The 26,296-nt window shown below is 46.2% G+C and overlaps 10 protein-coding genes and 1 pseudogene across 11 annotated transcripts; 6 read left to right on the top strand and 5 right to left on the bottom strand. All coding sequences in view use genetic code 12, as the record gives it.

The window, feature by feature from the left end:
* Positions 1 to 938: 938 nt before the first annotated feature.
* On the top strand, positions 939 to 3,393 carry CXQ85_004241 (glucose-induced degradation complex subunit; the record flags this gene model as incomplete). Its single annotated transcript, XM_025487869.1, has 2 exons — positions 939 to 3,313; positions 3,369 to 3,393. The coding sequence occupies 2 exons, from the start codon at positions 939 to 941 to the stop codon at positions 3,391 to 3,393; spliced, it is 2,400 nt and encodes a 799-aa protein (XP_025341677.1).
* Positions 3,394 to 3,418: 25 nt separating this feature from the next.
* On the bottom strand, positions 3,419 to 4,273 carry CXQ85_004242 (uncharacterized protein; the record flags this gene model as incomplete). Its single annotated transcript, XM_025487870.1, has 1 exon — positions 3,419 to 4,273. The coding sequence occupies one exon, from the start codon at positions 4,271 to 4,273 to the stop codon at positions 3,419 to 3,421; it is 855 nt and encodes a 284-aa protein (XP_025341678.1).
* A 137-nt stretch (positions 4,274 to 4,410) lies between these two features.
* On the bottom strand, positions 4,411 to 5,403 carry CXQ85_004243 (membrane insertase; the record flags this gene model as incomplete). Its single annotated transcript, XM_025487871.1, has 1 exon — positions 4,411 to 5,403. One exon carries the CDS (start codon positions 5,401 to 5,403, stop codon positions 4,411 to 4,413), a length of 993 nt encoding a protein of 330 aa, XP_025341679.1.
* A 286-nt stretch (positions 5,404 to 5,689) lies between these two features.
* Positions 5,690 to 6,028, top strand: CXQ85_004244 (transcription elongation factor; the record flags this gene model as incomplete). The annotated part of the gene is made up of 1 exon (XM_025487872.1): positions 5,690 to 6,028. One exon carries the CDS (start codon positions 5,690 to 5,692, stop codon positions 6,026 to 6,028), a length of 339 nt encoding a protein of 112 aa, XP_025341680.1.
* A 90-nt stretch (positions 6,029 to 6,118) lies between these two features.
* On the bottom strand, positions 6,119 to 12,557 carry CXQ85_004245 (uncharacterized protein; the record flags this gene model as incomplete). Its single annotated transcript, XM_025487873.1, has 2 exons — positions 6,119 to 9,998; positions 11,014 to 12,557. The coding sequence occupies 2 exons, from the start codon at positions 12,555 to 12,557 to the stop codon at positions 6,119 to 6,121; spliced, it is 5,424 nt and encodes a 1,807-aa protein (XP_025341681.1).
* Positions 12,558 to 12,823: 266 nt separating this feature from the next.
* Positions 12,824 to 13,588, bottom strand: TIP1 (transporter; the record flags this gene model as incomplete). Its single annotated transcript, XM_025487874.1, has 1 exon — positions 12,824 to 13,588. One exon carries the CDS (start codon positions 13,586 to 13,588, stop codon positions 12,824 to 12,826), a length of 765 nt encoding a protein of 254 aa, XP_025341682.1.
* Positions 13,589 to 15,352: 1,764 nt separating this feature from the next.
* On the top strand, positions 15,353 to 15,933 carry CXQ85_004247 (uncharacterized protein; the record flags this gene model as incomplete). Its single annotated transcript, XM_025487875.1, has 2 exons — positions 15,353 to 15,874; positions 15,922 to 15,933. The coding sequence occupies 2 exons, from the start codon at positions 15,353 to 15,355 to the stop codon at positions 15,931 to 15,933; spliced, it is 534 nt and encodes a 177-aa protein (XP_025341683.1).
* An 840-nt stretch (positions 15,934 to 16,773) lies between these two features.
* Positions 16,774 to 16,871, top strand: CXQ85_004248 (annotated as a pseudogene). The gene has a single exon. The product of its transcript is annotated as a tRNA-OTHER (tRNA).
* Positions 16,872 to 17,002: 131 nt separating this feature from the next.
* Positions 17,003 to 18,605, top strand: SRP101 (Signal recognition particle receptor subunit alpha; the record flags this gene model as incomplete). The annotated part of the gene is made up of 3 exons (XM_025487876.1): positions 17,003 to 17,160; positions 17,184 to 18,153; positions 18,180 to 18,605. 3 exons carry the CDS (start codon positions 17,003 to 17,005, stop codon positions 18,603 to 18,605), a joined length of 1,554 nt encoding a protein of 517 aa, XP_025341684.1.
* Positions 18,606 to 19,330: 725 nt separating this feature from the next.
* PSD2 (phosphatidylserine decarboxylase 2) lies at positions 19,331 to 22,786 on the top strand (the record flags this gene model as incomplete). Its single annotated transcript, XM_025487877.1, has 1 exon — positions 19,331 to 22,786. One exon carries the CDS (start codon positions 19,331 to 19,333, stop codon positions 22,784 to 22,786), a length of 3,456 nt encoding a protein of 1,151 aa, XP_025341685.1.
* An 893-nt stretch (positions 22,787 to 23,679) lies between these two features.
* On the bottom strand, positions 23,680 to 25,938 carry MES1 (methionine--tRNA ligase; the record flags this gene model as incomplete). Its single annotated transcript, XM_025487878.1, has 1 exon — positions 23,680 to 25,938. The coding sequence occupies one exon, from the start codon at positions 25,936 to 25,938 to the stop codon at positions 23,680 to 23,682; it is 2,259 nt and encodes a 752-aa protein (XP_025341686.1).
* Between the last annotated feature and the right edge of the window lie 358 nt (positions 25,939 to 26,296).

A 26,296-nucleotide genomic window follows, 5' to 3' on the forward strand; every position in this document is an offset into this window, starting at 1 on the left:
GGCAGTACCATAGTAACTCTAGAAGGCTAGAAAGGCCTCGAAGTAGCCTTCACTGAACTTCTTTATTAACTCTACTTCTTTTACAGAGAAGTATCTTGTGACTATACCACCATGCCATATACCAGATGAGCCATGCCAAGGGTAATACCCAAATTGATCTCTCCAAAGACCAATATTAAGAAAAGCAACTGCTTTTAGGAACCCATTATTTAGTAAACCCAACATAGATTAACTGGTTTGAAATCGACCCAACTTCTGGGGACCAATACCGATGTACTTCTACAGACATAGACGTACAGATACACCGCCTGGTAAGTTACCTGCCACAATTTAACCATCCACACTAATTGGCATTTAGAGAATGATTCAGGATTCTTAGTAATCCCAACCCCATGCCTCAATTTCCCCAGTCTTCTCCACAAGTACCTCTCCTTCCCTCCCACTGTAGCAGTCATTTCGCAGCCAAACACGGACTCGGACTCCTCCACCAGACCAACCACCAACTCCCAACCGCCAGCCCCTTAACAGAAAAATATAATTTTCTATCCAAATCAGAGAAGCTCCCTCCCCTTATATACCCATTTTCTTCCCCGCCTTTTCCTTACCCTGGTCCCTTATCAGTACCAGAGCCTGTACTACCTGTTCTACCTGTACTATCCTTACCTCCCATATACCACCAGCAAACCAGCCAACCAGCCAACCAACCAAATTCCACCCCTCCAAAACCCAAAATCCCTAAATACCCATATCCAATAATTCCACTCAGCCTGCCACTAAAATCTCCACCAAATCTTTACACCCAACCGTTCCCACTGTTCCTTCCCTTCTTGCTACCCCAGACTCGGCGCGAATACACCAATCTCAACTACTTCACCACCTGACGAACCAGACCTCCACCCGCCCATTCCCACTCCAATTCCATCCCTCCCCACCTCGCCATGGCTGAACTCGTATACGTGGTTCCTCCATACCTTCTCAATACATGTTTGGGGCTTGACCTTCAACGGGAGGTGGCTGCGTTAGACGCTCAGTTGGCGGCAAAGAATGTGTTCTCTCCTCTGAAGCAGATCCACTTTCGCCAGCCCAAGGATATTGATAGTACCAAGGATGGTTTTTGTACTGACCCGGCGGTGAACCATATGATTAAGGAGAAACTCAAGGATAAGTTTGCCGTGTTGGGTATGTTGGGACTGTCGCCTACAGAGAATATCACGGATGAGTACTTGTATGAGCTCTATGAGATCTTTAAAGAACGGCTCAGTTTGGCCCAGGAACCGGCTTCGATGGAAACTAGCACGTCGACGAATTCACAAAACTCGTCGCTGCTGCATTCGAACGGTACCAATGGATCCAATACCAAGCAGAAGAAGTCTGCGTTTTGGTACCCTAAACTCGGAGAAGTCACTTTCGGACCGCTGTTTTTGAATAATGTCAATTCCTGTTTATCCAATTACTCTTTGGAGGCGCTTATAAACTGGGCGAAGGAGAGCTCCGAACATAAGTATTCCTTCTTCCCTTCCTTGGTGGTTGGCGCTCTGGCCTTCCTCTCGCCATTACCAATGTACTGGACGCCGCTTTCTGTTGATAAGCACCTAGAACACTTGGATAGGAACTTGGGCATGGAGATTGACACGTCTAGCGGGTACTCGTTGCTTAAGTTCAAGCTCCAACGTGAGAGACTACCCTTTGACGACCTCTTTCGCAAGAAGCGCTACTTTAACTTCATTGCCAACAACGAAGTGCAAGAAAAGTGTGGCATTTTCTACTACGAAGTGCTGGTGGACCAGGTGGCAACGTCTGCTTCTGATTATAAGCCGTTGATCTGCCTTAATGACTCCTCATTGGCAGCGGGCTCTTCCTTATACTTCACTTTGGGATACACCAAGAGACAAGTTCGCTTCGACAAGATGCCCACGAACACTACAACTGGAATTAACATTCAAAGCTTGGACTTGAAGGCCATCCAAAGCAACATCTCCTTCTATAACCAAAACGTCTACAATAAGAAGATCGACGATGACACGCTCACTTTCTTAGGCGCCGAGCCTGGTGTTTCCTTCGAGGGAAGCTTTGCAGTGAACTTCAACAACTCGTGTTCCTACGCCTCTATCAAAAGCGGCGACAGCTCTTATAGAACATCTTCACTCAACACGAACAGAAGATTCTCCCAGTTCAACAGACAGACGGCCGTTGATCAAGACACAAGCAAGATTGACGTCGAAGTGCCGTTCAATATTCATTCTAACAACCACGAGAGGGTCAAAAAGAGGTACAGAACGGATACTGTCGGTTGCGGTGTCAACTTCATTGACAAGACCCTCTTTATCACCTTGAACGGTATACTTGTCAAGGAAATTACCGAGAAGGAAATGGTGGATTCTAATAGACACAAAGATAGCATATTTGAGCATGATCTGAAGACGGGATCATTGTTTCCTATGATTGGTTTCCAGCTTTCGGAGCTTCAGAAGGAGATTCCTGAAGGAGAGCTTCCGGAGACAGTGGTGAAGACAAACTTTGGTCTCAAGGAATTTGAATTTAACATTAATCGCTACGTTGACAAATTCAAAAAGCAACAGGCAGACGAGCTTTCGAAGAAACTCGCCGATGAGTCTCAGTCTCCTCCCGACTTGACTTCGCCTGACGATACGTCATTTGAGAAAGCCGTGACGGATATCAAGAGTGACTCTGAAGTGTTGAACAAATTCATCAGAGGCTACTTGATACAACACGGTTATTTGGAGACTTTGAAGTCCTTCAATTCGGACGTTGAGGATCTCAGTTCGCATATTCATGGTGATGTTGATATGGAAGAGGAAGGATCCAAGCAGCAGGAGTTGTTGGTGAACGATTCCCATGCCCCACAAAGACACCAGGTAAGAAACTTGATCAACGATCAAAAGTTTCTTGATGCAGCGTCTTTTCTTCAAACGAATTACGGCAACATCGACAAACTTGATCTGTACGTTTTTGAACTACGTTTCCAGCATTATGTCTCACTTGTCAAACGGTACCTCAATCTGAAGTTTGGTCACGAATTTGACTTCGACTATAGTGAAGTGTCTAAGGACGAATACTTCAAGGCTGTTGTCAATTATGGTGAAGAGTTAGCCAGGCTGGCCTCGGGCAATCCTATCTCCTACTCCAAGGTTTCCAACTTCTCTGGTGTGATCTTGGCCAACAGCAAAGAAGAATTAAGCGAAATGCCTACCGCTCAGAGGGAACTCGATGGTCAACAGAATGAGATAGAAAAGTTGGCTAGCCGAGTCAATGGTGCCATTTTGGAACTGCAGAACTTCGAGAAGGTTTCAAAGTTGGAACATCTCATACAAAGCGCTGGCAACAACATCAACAGTCTTTGTACGGAGAACGACAACACTTACAAGTTGGTGAACTATGAGCAAGATTACATTGATATCTAAGATTCTATTTTAGGTTTTTTGGCGAGTTTGCTCCGCAGCAGCGTGGGTGCTGGACGTTTTTTAGGCTCGGACTCCTGAAGGAATTCCGAAGCAATGTCAAACTTGTCTAGAGCATCGTCCTCGATGTCCTCGGGGAACTCGACATCGGCAAGTTTATCTATACGATTGGAATGATACATTTTTAAACCCCAAGCGCCTCTTTCTAGCTCGTCCAACGAGTTTATCTGGTACTTTCTTGCAACGCCAATCATGACCAGCAAGTAGTCATCGGCGTACTCCTTCAAGTTGTATTTGATTGGCTGGCCTGGGCGAATTGGCAGCTGCACAAAGTAGAGAAACGCTTCGTCACTAAAGAATGGTGGAGCGAATGGGGTAACGTCCTTAAGAAGGGCTAAAAGTAAGCTTGCCGTAGCAGGCCCCACGCCCCTGAGTTCAGTCAATCTCTTCAAACTCAGGCGTAGCGCAGTCTGGTACTCAGATATATCGATTTCCAGCCAATTGGTCTGCTTCTTGGCATAGTCAGTGAAAATAAGGAACCCATTCCTCGTCGCCTTCTCCACACTTTCCTCGGAGTTTCCCTGGATAAGCTTAGGAAGCGAAGGTCTAAACTTCCCCTTGGCAAGTTTCCAGTCCATAAGCAAAGCCAATTCTGTCTTGGTGATGGACAATTGACCTTTCTCATAACGCTCCTTGAGTTCAGCTGGAAAATCCACGCTGCGCCAGTGGTCCAATTTGTTCAACGTCCAACTGTTCTTACCATAAAACTTCAGCAGTTGCCGCAGGAGTTCGTCGGTTATTCTCGGGTAGAGCAATTCTGTGCTCTTCACCAAAGACGCCTTGTAGTCAACCATGGTGTTGATAATGAAAAGGGTTCATGCGCGCCGATGAATAGACTGGCTGCGAAAGGATGGAGTAGTGAAAAGTTTATATGGGCAGGTAACACAAAATGGAGGTAAACAAAAAATAAAAAAGTGGAAGCTTCGCCTCTTTAGTTAATAACCAGTTCGGCAGTTTCCAGTTTCAGTTTCTTGAAGTCCATTCTCTTGTGTGGGGTGTAGTTCAATGGGAACACTAGGTCTAAGACAACGTTCTGGACCAACGAGAAGAGCTGGGAACTGAGCCAGTACAAGGTCAATGCAGTGGGAGCATGTAGGGAGATGGCCATAAGGAAAACAACACCCATTCGGGACAAATTGCCCAAGGAATCGAAGATGGTGGGGCGGAAAGCTCTCTTTCTGCCTGGAGGTTTCATGAGCTGGAATGTCTTAAACGTCCATTCGACGTTGAGAATCGCCACAATGCCAATGGCAATAGGAAAAACATGCAAAGGGTCTAAGGTAGTGAGATCTGTGAACCATAGAGCTCCTTGGTCATATAGACTAGGGTCTAGAGGTTTGTTGGCTAACGAGTCCCACGTAGACCAGCCACTCAAGTTTCTGAATGTCATCGACATACACACCCACAAGGGGACTTGTGCTGCTGGCAAGAAGAAGTTCTTATAGAGCTGAACGCCATGGTCTCTGAAGAGCTTCTTCTGTCTCTTTCTGGTTTCTTTTGCTGAAAGCACCATGATTTCGTCATATTTCATTTGGCCAGCTGGAGAGGCCATACCTGGAGAAGCGCCTGCTTTCTGGCTTGCTTTAAGTGCTTTCTGGGCTTCCCTAGCTAGCTTCATTCGCAAGATAGGTGCTGTAGCAGCCACTATAGGACGTAAAGCATTCTGTTTTTGCACCCTTAGTCTCTGCATCACCGCCAATGGAAGCGTCCAAACGCCTCGAAGAGTGAATGTCGTCAAGGGAATGACTGCCCACCAGGGTAAGCCAGTTAATGTATGGATGTGTTCGACTGACTCTGTGAGAACAGTGATGACGGCTGTGGGTTCCAAAGAAAAGTCACGTTTTTGGATCCTTAGGGCTGGAGAGACGAATCCATGGTTTCTAGGAATGCTTTTAAGGCCTAATGGGCGAGTTAATCGTAGCATACTGGAGGCAGTTGGAGCTGGAGATGGTGAAAATCAGAGCGTCTGTACTGCACAACCGAGATCATCAGCACAGAATGGGTCCTACTTATTGGGGAACCCAAGTAAGGAAGGAGTTACTATGAAGAGACAAATGGAGGAATTTAACAGTAAATAAATAAATGATAGAGCTGGATGGCAATTTTGGAGGGCTGGCTTTGGGAAAAGGCAAATTTTCAAAAAAGGTCACGTGACCAACACCTCTTTTCTCTACCATTTCGTGCTCCATGATCAACCAACTCATCCTCCCATGTCCTCCAAAACAGAGAGAGCTTGCATGCTCTGTGGCATAATCCAGCCCTACAGGCGATTCCTTGAAACTGGATGCCCCAACTGTGAGTCTGTTTTGCACTACGCTGACAACGAGGACGGCCAGATCCAGGATTGCACGTCCCCAGCTTTCGAAGGCTTGGTCGCTTTGGGTGACGACAACAAGGTCTCGTGGGTGGCTCGTTGGCTTCGTATTGACTCCTTTGTTGCTGGTCTTTACGCTGTGAAGGTTAACGGTAAGTTACCTCCACATATCATCAGTGACTTGGAGGATCAGAATATTAGTTATAGACCCAGAGACGGCAGTGCCGAGGACTAGTGGGATGGCAAGAAGCCCACTTACAGAAGACAAAAAAAAAGTGTATTATAAATTACATAGTTGCGGAAATGGAACTGGATTTCTTATGTTTTAGACGTAGCCAATCAAGTTTGTGGCGAAATGCTTGAGCTTTTCCACTGTAGCGGTCTTGTCCCATTCAGAACGGTCTGCCCAGACGATTTCCATGAGCTTGGCCATGGTGACCTCGAGTTGTTCAACGGTGAACCCACGGGTGGATTGTACCATGTGCTCTTCGAAGAAAGTTTTGGCGTCAGGAGGTACTATCAACTGGCGGCTGGTGTCGATGTTGACCTCGTCTTCAGCCTCAGATTCGCTTTCTGAGTGCTCAACTGGCGCCGAGTAAGGAACCACTTTTTGCAGTTTGGGCGACTGATCAACTTCCATGGCATCCTCTTTGGTAGGTTCAGAGGTTTCAGCGATGGCTTGAGGCTCAGGCTGTTCTTCTGTGGGTTTTTGTTCCGTAGCATCACCATTCTCTACCTTCTCTTCAACCTTTGGTTCTTCTGCAGCGTGGCCATTAGAATCGAGAGCTTTAGGAGGCTCGGTAGTCTCTAGAAGTTGAACCAGTTCTGGACCATTGAGATCATTCTCGATGACCTCGACGCTTTGAGCATTTTCTTCCTGCTGCTTCTGGAATTCGGCCAGGAGCTTCTTGTATTCTTCAACAAGCTTGGCTTGCTTTGCAATTTCTCTGACCCTAAGGTCTTTACAGGCCTTGGCGAATTCAGGATTGTTGAAGTCATCAATACCAAACTGAGCGTTAGTCATCATTTCATTAGCCTTGAGAATTCTCTCTCTGTCACCAGAGTTCACAGCATCCTTAACAATCATTCTGACATCTTTGAGGAACTGCTTAGCTTCCGAGTAGAATCCATTCCAAATTCTTTCCTCTATAGTATCCAAGTCCATATTGAAGAAGAACTTTCCGGTATTCAATTCTTTGATCATATTAGGATGCTCTGGATCTTCAGAAATAATATAAGCCACTTCATAAGTGATCATTGGATTCTGTAGGATGGAAGGTTCGAATAAATGATGTAAATAGCTCTCATCAATGATGGGCTTTCTGAAACGCTTGTAACGGTTCTTGAAGAGATCCATCAAACCTGCAAGCTTAATCTTCAACAAGTTTTTAAGTCTCTTATCTTCATACTCTTGTTGCTTGTCACGTTTTTTACCCAACAGTGCACCCACTTGTGTTTCCTGAGGCACCACAGGAAGCTGCTTGAGCTTTCTCTTGGGTCTATTGCTCAAGTCGTTGAGGAACTCATGAGGCTTCATGTGTAATGCATCCTCCACGGTTTTGAGGAAGCCCCTTCTTGCTTCGTCACTAGGATTCTCCAAGTGTACGTTATTGTTATCACCCAGAATACCAAGAGTGTACTTGATATCACTATCCAAGTCTCTAAACGGCCTTTCAGCCATTCCAAGCAACAAGATCTTCTCAGTGCTCTTCAAGTTTCGAAGCAAACCGGCGAGCGTGGCCTTTGCAGAATGGGTCATGACATCAAACCATGTGTCAATGTTGGGAATGAAAATAATCGAAGGCTGATGTCTTCTGGCCTCAATGAATGTTTGTACAATGCACAGCTCGGGAGTCTTCGTCACGTCTCCAAAAATGGTTGCAAGGTCCAAGTTTTGCACCTGGAAGCCTTCCAAGATCTTAAGAATGGCAGCACCAAGATATTGCTGACCAGCTCCTGCCGCACCACTTATAAGTAAATGTGGTTTGCAGATTCTTGAGTTTTCTAAACTCTTTAGAAGTTCTTGCTTAGAGAAGCCACCATCTGCATCATGAATAGTAGGATCCAAGTACATGGCCTCCTCAAGGTTTGTAAGTTTTTTCTTCCCACCGATGCTGATGGAGTCAGGGAGCAAGGTCTCCAATTTCGAAACGATGTCATCAAGCGAATCTTTAAGTAATGGGCGTAAACGCTCTGGAAGTGGTGCAGAACCAGTGGAAGATGATCTAGCACTAGATGGAACAATCTTGTCAACCGCTCTCATAAAATCCTTCGCAATAACCTTGACCTTAGTAGGATCAACCTTAAGTTTATCAGAAGACTTGTAAATCTGTGGGTACTTTCTCTGGATGGAATTCAAGGCGGCTTCGGTACAAAGAGCTCTCAAATCAGCACCTCCGTATCCCTTTGTGAGTCCAGCAACTTTATCAACAAATACTGGCGATAATGGAGGTTCCCATTTACGGGTGTGAATCTGTAGGATTTGCTTTCTGGCATCCAAGTCGGGAAGTGGGAAGTAGAACTCTCTATCAAAACGGCCAGGTCTTCTCAAAGCTGGATCAACAGAGTCAGGTCTGTTGGTAGCACCAATGACAATGACTTGACCTCTGTTGTCCATACCGTCCATAAGTGCAAGCAAAGTGGACACAATACTGGCGTGGATCTGCTCTTGCTTAGAAGAACGAACGGGTGCCAAACCATCAATCTCATCAAAGAAAATAATGGATGGTTGTTGGTTCTTGGCTTCTTCAAAAAGCAACCTCAATTGTCTTTCTGCTTCACCAACCCATTTACTCAAACAGTCAGCACCTTTACGCATGAAGAATGTGATTTTCCTGGAAGGAGTCGAACAGCTTGCAGCGAGGGCCCTGGCCATCAATGTTTTACCGGTACCTGGAGGTCCATGGAATAAAACACCACGAGGAGGAGTGATGGCAAAGTTCTGGTACAACTCAGGGTATAGAAGAGGCAAGGCAACCATTTCCTTAAGCTGATCGATGTAACCGTCAAGACCACCCACAGCAGAGAAGTCGATGTTCATGTCAACACCCAACGGATCTGTATCACTGAGATTGCTCTTCTTCTTACCCTTATCTCCAACGGACTGAGCACCAACAATCTTGGTGTTATTGAGCATACCAGAAGGAGCAGCAACGGGAGCATTATTGGCTGCCAAGGGCATTTTACCCATCGAGCCACTAACTGATGGTCTTGGTTGAGCAGCAGCATCCGAAGAAGGCACAAACTCGTCATCTGAAGAGTCAGACTCGTTTCCGGCGATCATACTGTTACGAGTATCAGCAGGCATACCAGGAATTGGAATACCACCTGGAGGGATGTTTTGGCCCAATAAAGAAATCACATCGCTACCACCGAAAGGTCCAGCTGTAGGGAAGAGCAATTTCCTGAAGTCGCTCTTGTTACCCACGTTTCTTCTGTTTCTCTTTGGAGGCTGCACGTACCTAGCACTCAAAGCGTCTAGATCGTGTTCATTGGTGATGGCTGGAGGAATCGTGTAATCGACCTTTTCGCCACGCTCACGAAGTTTGTGTTTCACCGGGCTCTCTTCATCTGGAGAAGAATCATACAAGTCCTGGATTTCCTGGCGAATATCCTCTTCCTGTTCTTCACCATCATCTTCAGCATCTTCTGCACGAGTAAGACGCTTTCTAGAACGTCTAGGCTCGGCAGAACGAGATCTAGACTTTGCTTTCCTTCTCAGCCTGCTCTTGCTTGTAGACGAGTAGCCATAGTAGCCGTCCTCGTCACCATCCTCCTCAGGAGCGATAAACTGTTTTTCTCGTAGCCTTTCAAGATACGCATCGTCTTCTTCAAAAGCGTCACTTTCATTCTCGGACTCGGCGCTAAGCTCGTCTTCCTTAAAGTCAGAGTCCTCACCAGCGTCTCTAGAACGCCTAAGACGTTTCGACAGTCTGACATTCAGCGAACGCAGTCTCTTTGCAGGGAGAATCTCGTCATCCTCATCAAAATCCTCATCCTTAGCATCATCTTCCTCAGGAGCAGACTCAGGCTCCTCGGGCTCCTCAGGCTCCACATCGTCTTCAGCCTTCACAGGTTGCTCTTTTTCATCCTTGGGCTGTTCTGCCGAGTCAAAAGCATCATCATCCAGATCTTCCAAGTACGAAACCTGTCTTCTTGGACGGCGGCTGCCTGCGTCGTTTTCGTCGTCGCTGCTGGCCAAGTGCCTAGAGCTCCGTTTGGGTCTAACCATCTCGCTCGCTCTGGCAGGATTATAGGACAATGTAACTGGGACAATTATGGCGGAAGCGGGGGAACTGAACAGAAACAAGGGGGACCAGCGGTAGCTCTTATAAAAGGAAGGCTAATGTTGTTTATTTATATGGAAACAGGCAACGAGCTGGGTATGGAGGAATGGGTATTTTTACCGCCAGTGTCGGGTTTTTGAGCTACCGCACCGTCTGTTTGTCACGTGCCGCACTCGACTCCAGCGTCCACCAGCACCTCAAGTCCCCCAACCATTGGGCAAAGTTTTACATAAAATTGAATAAAAATTACATTACCGTGATCAGCAAATCCCAACGGTCACAATGGTACCACTTTCATCCCCAAAAGTTCAAAATTAACCCTACTTAACTGGTTCTGTCCACTCCCCCCAGCGCTCGCTACGATCATCTTGCCGAATTTGCAGCCACGTCAAAATGGCCCATGTTATTATGTACGTCCCACGTCAAAATAGCACTGGGGCTTCTGTCTGTCCTGCAGAATGGACGTGCCAGAAGCTTTTTCTCTGTTTTTCACTTGGTTTGTTTTTGGAACGGGTTTCTCGCTTATCGTGAGATTTCCATAGTTTAAACGGTGCACAGCCGTGCCACCTAGGAGGGACTGGGAAGGGAGGAAATGGGAATGGTGGGTTTGGTGGGGGTTTAGTATGGACGTTGGAATTGGGGAAAAATGGGTGGTTCGGGGTGGCCGGGGCTTTGCCTGTTTTGGGTGTCCAGCGATTGCCCTGTTCTTCTAGATATGTTGGATACCTTTTTTACCAATTTTTATAGAGTTGATGGGGGATTGTTGGCGGGTTGGTGGTCGAGAGATGGTGGTTTCTGGGGCTGGTCGTGCGCAGACCACTACATCCACACTTGCTATTGGCTGCGAAATCTCTAGGATATATGTACATGGGGAGGTGCTGGTGGTATCTATTTACAAGTCTATTCCTCTCGAGGGTCTATTTTTTGCATCAACTTTTCTTTGTGCTGGCGGTTGGAGTTTTTGCCGTACTCGTAGTCTTTGCCGATTTGGGCGTAGTCCAATGCTCGTCTGGTTTCCTGGACTCCAAGACGGTCGAGGATCTTTCCAGCCAAGTCTGGCATGTATGGTTGGACACAGAGAGTTGTCACTCTGATTCCTTCCGCTGCAAGGTAAACCAAGTAGTTTCTGATGGTTCTTTCTTGGGATGGTTCGTCGCTGACGTGCTTGTTATATGCCCATGGCTCTGTGGCCTGGAACCAGCCATTGGCAAGCTCCACGACGTTCCACCAATGTTTCAATGCTTTCATATGGTCAAACAGGGCGAGGGAGGTATCCATTTGCTGTTGGAGGTCGTTGATAGCAGCCATGAGCTCGTTTCTTAACTCAATGGTCTTCTCAGCGCCCAAAGGCGATACAGAGTCGTTCAGTAACAACTCCTCGATGTTATCAAACTCTCCAGCCTGTGCTTGCTTCAATCCATGGGCTATTTCAAATTTAGGAGCACACACTCGGGATGCCAAGTTTGCAAACTTGTTAAGAAGCATGGCTCTATGGTTGTAGAACCCATTCTCACTAAAGTTACTATCGGTATTGATATTGGACTGCTCCATAAGGAAAAACCTCAATGGGTCCACGCCATAATGTTCAGCCATCGCATAAGGATCCACGACATTGCCAATGCTCTTGCTCATCTTCTTGCCGTCACAAAGCCAGTGTGAATGGACAAAAATGGTCTTGGGTAATTCGATTCCGGCAGCCATAAGGAAAATTGGCCAATATATACAGTGGAATCTCATGATATCCTTACCAATGACATGGTGAGCAGGCCAGATATTGTTCTGTGCTTTAAGGTCTGCCTGTGGGTACCCAGCAGCAGTCAAGTAATTAAGAAGAGCGTCAAACCACACATACACTTTCTGGGAAGTATCGTTTGGAACCTCAATTCCCCACTGAAGACGCGACGTGTGACGAGAAACCGAAAGGTCCTGGAGAGGCTCCGACCTCAACTCTTCCAAGATCTGTTTCTTCTTATGGTCAGGCTGGATGAACCCGGGCTGTTCCTCAATATACTTGATAAGTTGCTCCTGGTACGCAGACAATTTAAAAAAGTAGTTCTCTTCTTCCTGATAAACCACTTCATTGCCCGTTTCTTTGGATATCCTATACGTTCTTCCATCCTTGGTCACCTCTTCGGTCTGAGGTTCAGGGTAGAAAGCCTCGTCACTCACACAGTACCAGCCGCTATGGGTTCCCTTATATATAAGGCCCTTATCCATCATAACGTTCCAGAAGTGTTTCACTGCCTCCACGTGGTCTGCATCGGTTGTTCTTATAAACCTCAGGTAATCCACCTTCATGGTATGTGCTAGATGTTTGAAGTTCTGGGATACATTGTCCACTAATTCTTTTGGAGGGATGTTCTGTTTTTCAGCAACTCCTTGAATTTTCAATCCGTGTTCGTCTGTGCCCGTAAGAGAGTACGTTTGGTGGCCTGCCTTGAGCTGTTCCCATCTGACTCTGGTGTCAGCTAGAAGCATGGAGTAAAGGTGCCCCAAATGAGGGCTTGCGTTGACATAGAATATAGGAGTCGTAACATAGAATGGTTTGGAGGAGCTGTACCGGACGAATCGGCTGGAATGACGAGAAATGGCCGACTTCATTGGAAGAACCAGTACTTGGGTAGGTCAAAGTATGGAGTGATCTATGTATGGAGTATGCAGGCCCAAGTGAATTTTTCAAACAGATGCCAACAGCCATTGACAGGCAATGCCTCATTAGTGACTATGTTAATCTATGTAGGTGGTTAGGAAGAGGTGGTTTTGAGGTCGGCGTGCTTGGAATCAACGAAAATGGCCATCAAGGCAAACACCGAGTAGAAGAGACCAAGAGGGTAGGCGATCAAAGAACGCATATTGTGCAACTTCAAAGCAGTGATGAAGAGTCCCGAAGCACTGAACGTGCACCAGAACACGGCAAAGGCGCTCAACAAGTAGCCCCAGGTCGAGTCCAAGGACACGACAAGCCCAAGGGCACATATAAACACCAATGGCAACAAGCAGTAGCCAATGATGGACGCCGAACGGGTCAAATCGATCTGGACCTCGTTACTCATAAGTTTGAAAAGATAATGCAAGCTGACAATGCCGAAAACACCCACACCGTAGACGTATCCAAACTGGACTTTTCCAGATAATAGTAGCAAAGTACCAAACAACAACACAAACAAGATCGGCCCCGCCAAATCCGAGTCGCTCATGATTTCCGGGTTCAAGTCTCTTTGGATAGGGTTCAACACTGCTAGCGTTTTGCCCTTGATATGCAGAAAGTTGATTCCCAACTCCTCCAACAAAGGAGGTTCTCCAGGGTAGCCCGAGGTACCGAAAGCGGCAATGATCCCGGGCGTAAGTTCACCACCCATATCGCCAGAAACATCAAAATGCGACCCAAACATCGTGTCCATAGAGCCCATATTGGGACTGGCAACAGAGGGTTGCTGGTAAGCCGAGTTGGCGTAATTGGACTGGTAGAACTGCATATTATCCGTGGGGTTTTGCTGGTAGTATGCCATTTTCAGGGGATGTGTTAATTATATGGGTATTTTTGGAAAGGTGGGATGAATGGGGGTAAGTGGTTGGCAGTTGGTAGTATGGTTTGAAGTTTGGTGAGACGTTGACGTTTTGACGTGTACGGTCACGTGCGCGTAAGCCCTATGAAACAAGGAACACAATATAAACTTGTGGATTGGGGCCTTTTCGGCAAAAGAATGGAAGTGGGCAGAAAGAAGATCAAAATGTATCGGTTTTGCTGTTTTCTAGTGTTTTTTTGGTGTTTCTTGCTTATTTGTGTCTTTTGTTGTTTACTGCGAATATCGTAGCCAGGCTGTGAACAGACGTAATACAAAGGTCAATGGGAAAATGATTTAAATTGTAGGAATTTGCGAATGGGATAAGTGGAATCGTGAAAGAGTGATAAAACTTGTTTTTTTGTAAAAAACGAAAAAGAAAGTAAGGGAAGTGACAGGTAAGTGCATAACCATACCAGTAACTAATGGACGTTTTTCGCAGCCATTCCTGGAAGTAGAGATCTCCAACTACTCGTTGATACTTGAATGGCTTTTGGTCCATAAATAGATGTCCTTTGTGGGTGAAAGCCCAAATTCATCAGTTCCTTTCCAAAGGATTTTATTGCCAAAAGTTGGTCTAGTGGTGGCGGTGCTTCAAGTAGCCATAGGACCCTTACGTCGCCTCAGAACCTCTGTCTAAGCACTCAGGATGGGCAGTAACAGAACTAGTATGAAAATCGGAAACGTCTAATTTGAAGAATAGAATCTCAATAGGGCACCAATTGATGATACTGGGATGCTTTATGATCTCCAAAAAGTCGAAGCTTGCACTACACTGTCTTTCCCTTTACCTGGCGGTAGTAAGGCTCAACGAGGCACTACAGAGCATTGAGACAAGTTTTCTATTTTCCCTTTCAATTGCATTAGTTTGGGTTTAATCTTTTTGAGAGTCAACAATTGAAGCTTTTGTTTTTTAAAAACACATCATTTTCAGAGAAAGGTGAATTCTGGCTGTCGACTCCAGTTGCTTATGTACGGCCAGTAAGACCAGTTCATTCCTACCATATTAAGTAACCAAGCAAATTTAGACCAGTAATATGCAAAGATGAATAGTTTTAGTTTAAAAGCTATAACCAACGTTAAAATTAATCAACTTGCCAACTTAGCTAGCTGGTGGTTAGTTGTTTGGTCTACCTCACCTCAGAAGACTCTCCAAGCACTCACTGAACCAGGCCCAAAAGCTCAACCACTTCAAAGTACTCACCCAAGCAAAACCTACACAACTTGATGAGCCTAAAGCAACCCCTAACCTCCTTCAATTATATACTTTAAACCAAAATAGCCATAGTAGTCATAAGGTCCCTGACTGGTAGACCCATCCTGCGGCTAAAGAAATGGCTGCAAAAAAGTGGTCTCGAGCATATAAGGAGCTCGCATTCCCACTTTTTCCCTCCTGGCCATAAATTTCCTAAACTCTTTGATATGAGATATACTGAACTCCACCTTTCCAATCGTAACAATCAAATAATTTCTTCTCCACGAAGCCTTAAGGGTTCGTCTCGAGGCCCTCTCAATTCCACCACTACTTCTCCTCCTCCAACGATCAAAGACCCGCCTGCTCTGCCAACAGCAACTGCACGACGTTTGGGATTCTATGTGAGAGCTGCAAATAGATCTTTGCTTAAAGTAGGTGCAAGCCTGGAAAATGCTTACCGTTTTTTGCATACCTTCATTGAATTGGAAGAAACGACATCTGTCCCATTATTGAACATGTTTGGTGAATTACTTGCAAACCTTGCTACAAACCTACAATTGTACGACGATGATCGCCACAGGTACCGAATCAGAGCTTTCATAGAAGTCTTCAAACTTACAGAGCAAATGGATGCCCTTCTGGAAGTTGTTGATTTGTCTCCCGCGCTCGATAAGACCCGAGCACGTCTGACTCTCATACGCATCATGGCGGATTTGAGTACGCCGCCCGTGTCATCTTCAACGGTTTGGTTTACTTCATATGACCTCTTGGACTTGGTGGGTATCGTGTGTCGGCAGTATCTCATCTCCGGCGTTATATTTCGACGCTGGAATGTGATAAATCGGTATATCTCTGTTGCAATCGTGGGTAGACTCGGGTACAATCTTATTTATCTGCTTTACCCTATTGACCCAATTAGGTATCTCATTGAGCGCCTTCACACCCAACCGCCTTTGTATGATGATGTTAGCGTTCCTCGTCTCTACCACGGGGGCGAGCTACTTCCGTCATTGATCAGATCCTTCAAGAGAGCTGTTGTAAGCCTATTGTTTATACTCATTTTTATGTGCTACTATCCCCTGAGCCTGGTGATTGATTGGGTGATCGCGGGATACATTGTTCGAGGTTTCTTTCAGGCTATTATCATATTATTTTATGGCGAACACCCGACACAACGCTTCCTCTTGTGATTTCGGTTTGAGTATAATCTCGGTTACTTTAATTGTGTTTACGGGCAGTCGTGAAGCACCTTGTCGTTGCTTACAGCATTGATGGTATAGGAAGTGTGGGTACCTCCCGTTTGACTCCTGGAGAAACGCTTTACGAGAAGTTTTTCCAGGGCTTATTGCTGATGAGTTTAAGGGAGTAATTGATGGAAGAGAGTGCTTGTCTGCTGTTCGGTCGATATCACTCGCTGACCTCGTACCGTAGTCTAATATGTCGCTTGCAACGCATTGGATGAGTTACGTAGTGCAATTGTCTAATATTCCTGAGCCAAAAGCTAATCAAGCCATTAGAGAAAATTCTGGAGGTCAAATTAGGGGCATTCAATTTGCTGTGGTTCTTTGGGTACCTACTGCATTTGTTTATTCTATACGGTTTCAAGAGCCAAACATGACGTCCTCGAATACACGCCATTGGGGCAAGTGAGTCTCAGAAGCGGCAACTTTTCACAATAAATTCAACCAACGCAAGCATTATCATGAATGCCTTTCCTTGGACTTGCCTTGAAGCTCCAATACCCGTACTTGTCTGTTCCTTCCAGTTTGGACAAAAACAGCTATAACTCCACGAAAACTCGCCCAAATTTGTTCATATTTCTCATGAAGACTGCCCCGAGCCAAATCCAACTTTTGAAACATCAAATTGTACAATATTCAGCCTCCCTTATCAACATCCCATATCTACCAACGTTTCACAGCATCCAGTGTTCTACGTTACAGTGGCCGAGTGGTTAAGGCGACACCCTGCTACTCTACTTAGCAGCCTAGGTGTTGGGCATTGCCTGCGCAGGTTCGAATCCTGTCTGTAACGTTATATTTTTCCTATCTTGCCTCACCTTTTTTTTCCTATTAATGCGGACTGTGTGAAAATCTACTTGAAATCAACGTCACCAGCCAACTTACCCCTTCCACCTAACGACCTAACAATCCCTGGACCAAACCATGTCCCAGACCCTTATCATATTTGAACCTTCAGGAAAGGTGCTCCACCAGGTAAACAATAAGATTCTGCCTTTCAATGATCTTATCCATAGTATTGTGAATGAAACACATACTGAGTTGAACCCAGGCTTTTACACCACACTGGCGTCCCAGAAAAGGTTCTATGCTTTGAAGAAAATAGTGTTTACGCTGCGGTCTACTTTGACGTGGTGACCACTTTGGACAGTGATAGAGTCAGGCAATGCTTGCTGGATGTGTTGAAGACGTACTTTAAGGTTACTGAGGAGGACGAGGACCTGCTGAAATTGGGCAAGCTCGTGGACTACCAGTTTAACCAATTGACGAAACTTAAGACGGGAGCGGCTGCTCCTGCCACGCCTGAGAAAGTGACCAGAGCGGTGGAACCTAAAATCGAAAAGACCGTTCAGAAGAAGAAGGGTGCTAAGGCTATGAGGAAATGGGTGAATGGCGAGATGGTCGAGGTTTCTGCCGATAATAGCGTTTTGGACTATTCAGAGGGGAAGGGCGACTCTACAGATGCATTCAGTGGTACCGAGGAGCTTATTAGTGTGGATAATTCGAATTTCCAGCGTACAGACGATCTTGTGTTGGTTAGTGAACTTCAGGATATTTTGGGCGAGGAGGAAAGTGACGATGATGAAGATGCGCCTAAGACGTTGACAAGCACGTTTTTCGGTAAGGTTTCGTCGTACTTTGGCGGAGCAGCTGATATTAATGACGTTTCTAAGAAGTTCTATGAGCAGCTTATATCGAAGAACATTGCTCCTCCTACGGCTACCATGATCATAGACAAGATCAAGGCCACGATTAATAAGAAATCAGTCACGGCTGCAGACTTTAAACTGGTGCTTACAGAGGAACTCACCAAAACACTCACGCCTAATGTTTCTACAGACTTGCTTTACGATATCAAGCGTAACAGCGCTGGCCACAAGAGGCCGTATGTCATTTCCGTTGTCGGTGTCAATGGAGTGGGTAAATCCACCAACTTGGCGAAACTAGCATACTGGTTCTTGCAGAATAATTTGAACGTGTTGATTTGTGCTTGTGATACATTTAGATCAGGAGCAGTGGAGCAGTTGAAGGTTCATGTGAACAACTTGCAAAGACTCAATGCCAATGCTTCTACGGTTTCTAAAATTGACCTTTTGAAAAGGGTTACGGTGGAGGTGACCATGTGGTGAACACCGCCAAACTGGCTATCAGCCATGCCCAGGAAGAAGGCTACGATATCGTTTTGATCGATACGGCTGGTAGAACGCATTCTAATGCCAAACTCATGGCGCCACTTAAGAAGTTTGGTGATGCCGCCAACCCAGATAAGATCATCATGGTCGGTGAGGCGCTTGTGGGTACAGACTCTGTGGAGCAGGCAGTCAATTTCAACAATGCGTTCGGCAACCGCCGGAACCTTGATTTCTTTATCATTTCCAAGGTTGATACCGTGGGTGATTTGGTTGGTTCCATGATCAACATGGTGATGGCCACCCGTGTGCCTATCTTGTTTGTGGGTACTGGCCAGACATACACAGACATTAAGAAGCTTAGCGTGAAGAGCGTTGTGGAAATGCTTACCAGGTAGTGCTGTTAAAGTTAGAGAAGAACCTTACTTGTTGGCTATGTGGAATGACGTCATGGCAGAAACCGCCCGTGCCTTTGGTACCCAAGCTCGTGGGAAGGCCATGAGCAGCTGCTGACAGTCCAAACCTTCTTCAACCATCCACCACTGCATTTTTAATTGCCGCTGGCACCATTTGCTGGTTGTCCACGCCTTTCCTACCTTCCCTGGCAAGGCGCATGTTCTGCGGCTACCCCATTTCCAGCAGCCGCCCACCACCAAATCTGCTACGCCTGCGACGCCGTCAACGCTTCAACGGCGGCAATATCTCCCATTACTGCCCCGCCCCACGCCCTCAACCAGTCTCACCAACTAAACAGCATCCATCACGACCTCATCCATACTGCTTATCGTAGACCAGGCTTGGGAGTGATCTGCACAGCGCGAATTTTTGCACCCAAATACTAAGCCAGCCGGCAACTTACCCCAAAGTATCCAACCGTACTTGGCCAACCACTCCCAAGCCATACCCACAATTACTCTTTTTATTTCACCAACAAACCACAAAATCAGTTTTAAAATCATCAACACATCTCATCTCCCCGCTTTGTGTAACCTGTCATCATCTAAATCATACAGGCTGTGCGAAAAACTATAAGTGATCAAGCGATCTCGGCAGCTTCACTACTTTCCATATATTCCTACTCCCCTGGCTCTGTGGGAACCTGCCAACTACTGAACCCTGTCCAATGATTCTACGTCGCAAGTCCAAACACTCGCCAGGCTTGAAACTCAAAGTCAATGCCTACAGAGCAGCAGACCTTTGCTTGCCAGAAACGTATAAGGGCAAGCTGATCAATGCTGCGTTGCTAGTGCAACTAAACAACTTTAAGAAACGCAGCAGACGAAAGCTCAACACTTCACATCCGCTGTGGGACGATGAGTTTTATATTCCGTTGAAGAGTGGCGACTGTTCGCAATTGCTTACGCTTTCGGTGTGGAGCAAGCTGGCCAGGTCCAAGACGTACTTGGGCGAGGTGAGACTCTTGCTTTCAGAGATCTTTGACGACTCGGAACTGTTTACTACGTCGCCTAAATGGTATAAGTTGTTTTCGAGTCGCCATGAACATTCGTTTGTTACGGGCTCGCTTCTTCTACTGTTTGAAGTGTTGCTTAAAGATGGAGATAAGGTGTCTGAGGCGTTTGTTAAGGATTCCAACACGCCAGGCCCTCTGCTCCGTGTGACGCCGCCAACACTGCACAATTTGGCAGCTGGCCTTCCTTCGACGCCTCCTAGACTGGCTACACCGCTTTCAGAGGACTTTTCCACGTTGGATGTCTCAGATACTGAAAAAAGCCGACCCACGGATATAAGCGTGGCATTTAGAGCGTGGCTCGATTCGCTCATGTATCAGGACTTGAGCTCGGCGGTGGCGAACCCTGACGAACAGAGCTTTTATATTGATGTCAATGGGCAGATGCTGGACCTTGCGTTTACTGATGCCTCGGAGGCCGAGTCTATGGAGTCGCCCAGGAAACCAAAACGGTCTACTTCTGATTCGAGCCCTAGACAGTTTCTCCAACACAGTCAGTCTCAGCAGCTTTTTGACGATTTGCACAAGTCGGGCTCCCACTTGAAGGTGATTGACGATGACGTGGAAGACTCTGCGAGCATGTCTGAAGCGTCCTCTGCTACGAGTATTGGCTCAATGTATGCCAGTGACGGCGGTGGCTTATACTCTGACGCTGGCGTTAGTGGTTCAGATGCTCCTAAAAAGCGTCGGTTCAGGAAGAAGAGAGTGGCCTCTAACTATAAGCTTCAAAATAGAAACGTCAAGGGCGTTCTTTTCGTTGAAATCATCCTGGTTACGGATTTACCGCCTCTACGCAACTTCACACGAACAACCTTCGATATGGACCCTTTTGTGGTGGTTACGTTCGGTAAAAAGACATTCAGAACCAGTTGGAAGCGCCATACGTTGAACCCCATATACAACGAAAGACTTGCATTTGAAATCCTTGAACATGAAAGAAATTACAACGTCCAGTTTTGCGTGCTAGATAAAGATCACTTTTCGTTTCATGACAAGGTTGCCGATGTTTCCATTCCTATATCTGAACTCATGGATGTTGCTGAGCAGGAGGTTCCTGAGAACCCCAGACCTGGAATGTCAAACGCTGGCAGTACAAACTCGGTACCCAGGCCGGCTCCTTCTTCTCACGGTAGCGCTGGTTCCGTGCCTAGACCACCGTTCTTATCCAATGCCAGTTCTAAACAGGTGCCAAGCTCGATGCTGATTGAGCGGACCCGCCTGGCCAGTTCACTTACATCGTCTTCTGAAGCCAATGGCGCTGGAGGTGGAAATAACGTCATGTCCCTAGCAGAAGACGCAAACCTCGTTACAACATCTAGAAAAAAGAAGTTCAGGAAACGTCACTATTCGGTGCTGTACGTTGACACATCGCTCTTCAAAACACTTGATCTTGCATTAACCCTTCATAAGGAGAAACTTGCCGCCAATCATTCAACCAGCATTCGCATCCGTGCAAGGTATCTCACTTATGAAAACCTTAGAAGAGACTTTTGGGCTATTCTTTTAGAGCAGTTCAACGTGAATGAGAATCCTGAACAGCTAGACTACATTGAACTCATCTCGTTGCTCGACACTCTTGGATGTGATAACAGTGATGATATCGTGACAAGCTTCTTTAACAAACTCGATCGTTCGCCTTGGGGAGGTGACACACTCACACATGAAGAGATCATTGACTGCTTGGAAGACTACTTGTTGTTGGAGTCAGAGGGACAGATATTTGAAATCCATAAATGTCCAATTTGCTGCAAGAAACGTCTTTCCAAGAAACAGGATCAGGATATCATCACTCATGTTGCTATTTGTGCTTCTAAAGATTGGAGTATTGTCAGCAAACTTTTGAACTCTTCTTTTGTTACTCCCCAAGCTGCTTCCAAACGTTGGTTTACCAAGGTGTTGATCAAGTTGACCTATGGTAAATACGGATTGGGAAGCAACTCGGCTAACATTTTGGTGCAAGACAGATCAACGGGTATTATCATGGAAGAAAAGATGAATGTTAGTGTCAGGCTTGGTATCCGTCTTCTCTATAAAGGCCTTGATAAAGCAAAAACAAGGAGGATCAGGAATCTTCTTAGGAAAATGAGTGTGAAACAGGGTATCAAATTTGACTCGCCACATCTGAGGGCAGATATCAACTCGTTCATCAAATTCCACAAGCTTGACTTGAGCGAATGTCTCATTCAGGATCCAACAAAATTTGAAACGTTCAATGACTTCTTCTATAGGAAGTTAAGGGCTGAAGCTAGACCAGTTGAGGCCAGTGAAGAAGACAGAATAGCCGTGTCTCCAGCTGACTGCAGATGTACGACGTTTGTCACTGTTGATAGTGCTACTGAGCTCTGGATCAAGGGTCGTAACTTCAGCGTCGCCAAGTTATTCAATGGAAACTTCAATGGTCTTGAAGACACTGACTTGTACAGTTCCGGCAAATGCAGCATTGGTATTTTCAGGTTAGCCCCTCAAGATTATCATCGGTTCCATTCTCCTGTCTCGGGAACTATTGGTCCCATCAAGTACATTGAAGGAGAGTATTACACCGTGAACCCCATGGCCATTCGGTCTGATTTGGACGTTTATGGTGAGAATGTTCGAGTGATTGTTCCTATTCAAACCGAACAGTTTGGAACGGTCGTGATGGTTGCCATAGGAGCAATGATGGTTGGTTCCACCATATTGACTGTGGAGGAAGGCCAGAAAGTGTCACGAGGCGACGAAGTCGGATACTTCAAGTTTGGAGGATCCACAGTGCTTCTTCTTTTCCAGAACAGTATGTTCGATTTTGACCAGGATCTCGTGGACAATTCTTCGCTGTGCGTTGAAACGTTGGTCAGGGTGGGCCAGAGTATAGGCCATTCGCCAGATGTGGAAGAGTACAAGCGAGAGAGAATCGATTTCAGCAAGCAGCCTAAGGATATCAAGCTTCATATCATTCGTGCTATTACAGGAGGAGACCTCAACAACTTGGAGGAGCTCGGCAGCTGGGAGAGCCAAAACATCAAAATCACCGACGAGGATGTTCGGGAGTTGATGAGAGAGGAGGATTTGGAAGACGACCTCGAAGGAGACCTTGAAGGTTCCGACGAAGAAGGCCTGCTTGATGAAGCATAACAGCTGCGTGAATAACGTTCATTCAGTATATACAGTGGGTACCAGACCCTGATGGTGATAAATGATGGAGAATTGAAGGTGTGGTTTTGCTTAATGGTGGTGAGGGTGGGAGCAGGTCAAGGGCTGGTAAAGGTCAGCTTCCCGAAAACCCTTGGCCTCCTGCAAAGTTCTGACGTTCCAACCAACAAAGTCCATCTCGTGTCTGAGTTTCCAGATCTCTTTTTGAGCGTCGCCTAGCCAACGTGGTTTCAAGTAAAACTGGGAAACAAGCACTGGCACCAACAAGCCCAAAGAAAAACCCAAAACGGGACCTTTAGCAGCACGAAGAGACATTGAAAACTAAAGATGAGACAGTGCTGGGGGGAGGGGCCCAGGGGGGTCTTTATATACCCCGGGAAAAAAAGATGGCAACTTTTTGGACTCCCCCTCCTCCTCGGTAAGTTCAGACGCACCTTGGCATCACAGTGGCTGCACGGAGTGTATGCTGCTAGGAAGCCTAGTCGGTGGTACCCATGGTTATTTCATTGGGGCGAAGAGATTTTGGATTTCTGTGTGCAGTATATGTTTCCTGACAGTTCTACATCCCCAGATCTATCTTTTTCTGAACATTTATCTATTTCTTATGCATGTTTTACTGGGTGTTGTTGGTGGATCAATGACACATGCGGAAAAATGGGAGAGTTAGTGGTGTGGTGTTTCTGCAGGAATGTATGGGGTAAAGACGCATCGCACATTTTGCATCCCCGGAGAACTACGGAATCGCGTTATCTAACTTTAAGGTATTACTGTAATTCCATTTCTACCCACAACTCCTCTCTAAGCATGAATATAAAAGTATGCTTCCCAATTGTTCTGTAAGTGTGCTGTTTGCAAGCACTTCAAAGGCTCTATCCTTATTTCTTCTGCTTTCCGCCGTACATGGCCTTCCACTCGTCAATCTTCTTTTCGTCAATTCTCTTGAACAAGTACTGAGCCTTACCGATGTTATGGCCTGGTTCCAAAACAAGCTCGAATTTGTCCGTGATCGACAATGGAGGAGCAGCCAAGGTCTCCAGGATCTGGTTTCTGGTCTCAGGCATGAATGGACAGATGATGGCAGACACCAAGTAGATCAAGTTCAAACCAACACCAACCACGGCATCGGCAACATCTGGCGAGTCGTTGAAAAGAGAATTGTCCAACTTGTTATCCTGCAAGAACTGGTTACCTCTGGACGAGATGGCCATGGCCAATTCCAAACCTCTTCTTATGCTGACACCTTCCATGGCCTCAATGTACTGAGCCAACAAGGAGTTCACATCGTCAGCGAAAGCCTGGTAATTAGAAATGTGCTTAGGGTCGAACTCGGGGATCACGCCGTTGTACTTGGCAATGGTGAATTTGACTAATCTGTTGACGAAGTTACCCAAGTTGGCCAAAAGCTCAGAGTTGTTCTTTGTGACAAACTCCTTCCATGAAAAGTGAGAGTCAGACGTCTCGGGTCTCACCGAAGCCAAGTAGTATCTCCACACCGATGGAGAAATGCCTGTCTCCTTGGCGTTGTTACCAAACACACCCACACCACGGGACTTGGAAAACTTACCATCCTCGTATTGCAAGTATTCGGTAGTGTTCAAGTGATGCAATTTGGTCCAATTGTCTTTGGTACCAATCTCGGAAGCTGGGAACACCACAGTGTGGAATGGAACGTTATCCTTACCCATGAACTGGTACAATTCCACATTGTTGGGGTTCTTCCACCAGCTTTCCCAGGCTTTAGGGTCAGCCTTGTCTTTGAAGTAGTTGGCGGTGATCGAAACGTAACCAATACAAGCGTCGAACCACACATAAAGAACCTTTTCGCCGTAGTTCTCCAAAGGCACTGGAGTACCCCAGACCAAGTCACGAGTGATACATCTAGGTTCCAAACCTTGCTTCAACCACGAGTTGGTGATGGTCTTGGAGTTCTTAGACCAGTCACCCTTCTCTGAAGCTTCCTCGACCCACTTTTTAAGCTCAGGCTCCAACTCATTCAATTTCAAGTAAATATGAGTGGACTCTCTGACTTCTGGGGTGGCATTGTCAAGCTTACACCTTGGGTTAATCAACTCCAATGGGTTCAACAAGCCACCACACTTGTCACACTGGTCTCCACGAGCGTCCTCGTATCCACACTTTGGACATGTACCCTCGACAAATCTGTCTGCCAAAAAGGCATTATGCACGGGACAGTATAATTGTTCTGTAGTTTGTTCCTCCAAGTACCCGTTCTTGTACAATTTCAAGAAGATATCTTGGGCGATTTCGGTCTGCAAAGGAGTAGTTGTACGGCCAAAGTGGTCAAAGTCAATATCAAACCAGTCATACACCTCCTTGTGCAACTTGTGGTACTTGTCACAGAGCTGCTGCGGCGTGACCTTCTCTTCAAGAGCCTTGGTTTCCGTGGCAGTACCGTACTCATCGGTACCACAGATGAAAATGGCATTGTAGTTTCTGTTCTTAGCGTAACGAGCGTAGATATCAGCAGAGAGCACCGAGCCCACAACGTTACCCAAATGAGGCACGTTATTCACATATGGCAACGCCGAAGTAATTAAAATGTTTCTTTCATTTTCCTTTGGCACAATGCTGTCACCCTGCTCCTTCACCAAAAAGCCTGTCTTGACTTTCGTGGCGCCCGTGGCTGCTGCCACAGTTCTTTCAATAGAAGTGACGCCAGTAGCCTTGGAGACACCATCAGCCACCTTAGCGTCCTTGGCAAAATCGCCAGCCCACTGGCCTATCTTCGTATCTTTAAGCTCCTCGATAAACGGATAAACTGCACCAAAAACAACGACATTGGCGCTTGTCTGGTTGACATCTTGTGGAACCTGGACCTTCTTCAATGCCTCCACAACCTGTTCCTTCTTCCCACCTTTAAGTGCCTGGTAAACCTCAGACTCTTCCACAGCCACACTATCTGTGTTGGCAAAATCCTGAGAAACGTATTTCACTATAGCGTTGGGCTCCACGAGCTCAAAAGCAGACTTGGGGTCTTTGAGCTGAAGAGATGAGTCATCTGATCTGGCAAAGTCCACCTTGGGAGCAAAAAGCGAGATGGCAACACCCACTTTTAAGTTGTTCACCTGTGCAAGGAGACCCTTGCCTTTGTCGGCAGAGACCACAAAGGACATTCTAAGGATGGATATATGATAATGGATGGAATCTTAGTGGCCGGAATTTTTTTTTTTCCGAGTATCGAGAGGATCTGATATGAAACACCCGTGCACCACGCCACAGGTTGATACCCCAGATAATACACCTCATTACTTGAAAGGTTCATCAGTTGGAAGTTCCTGGTTGCAGAAAGCTGACGAGAATTTTTTTAAACATGGTCAAGCGTTGAAAGAGCTCTTTAGGCAGAAGTATTAGCTTTTGTCAAAATTTGTTGAAGAGGGTGCATATCTCTTGCAACTACCTCAGTGGCATCTATGGTCCTGACAGTACCTACTCGGCCACTTTCGTTCAGATAAGGGATCTTCTTATTGATGA

Source organism: Candidozyma haemuli, assembly GCF_002926055.2.
Source record: "Candidozyma haemuli strain B11899 chromosome Unknown G_2014730914, whole genome shotgun sequence".
NCBI lineage: Eukaryota > Fungi > Ascomycota > Pichiomycetes > Serinales > Metschnikowiaceae > Candidozyma > Candidozyma haemuli.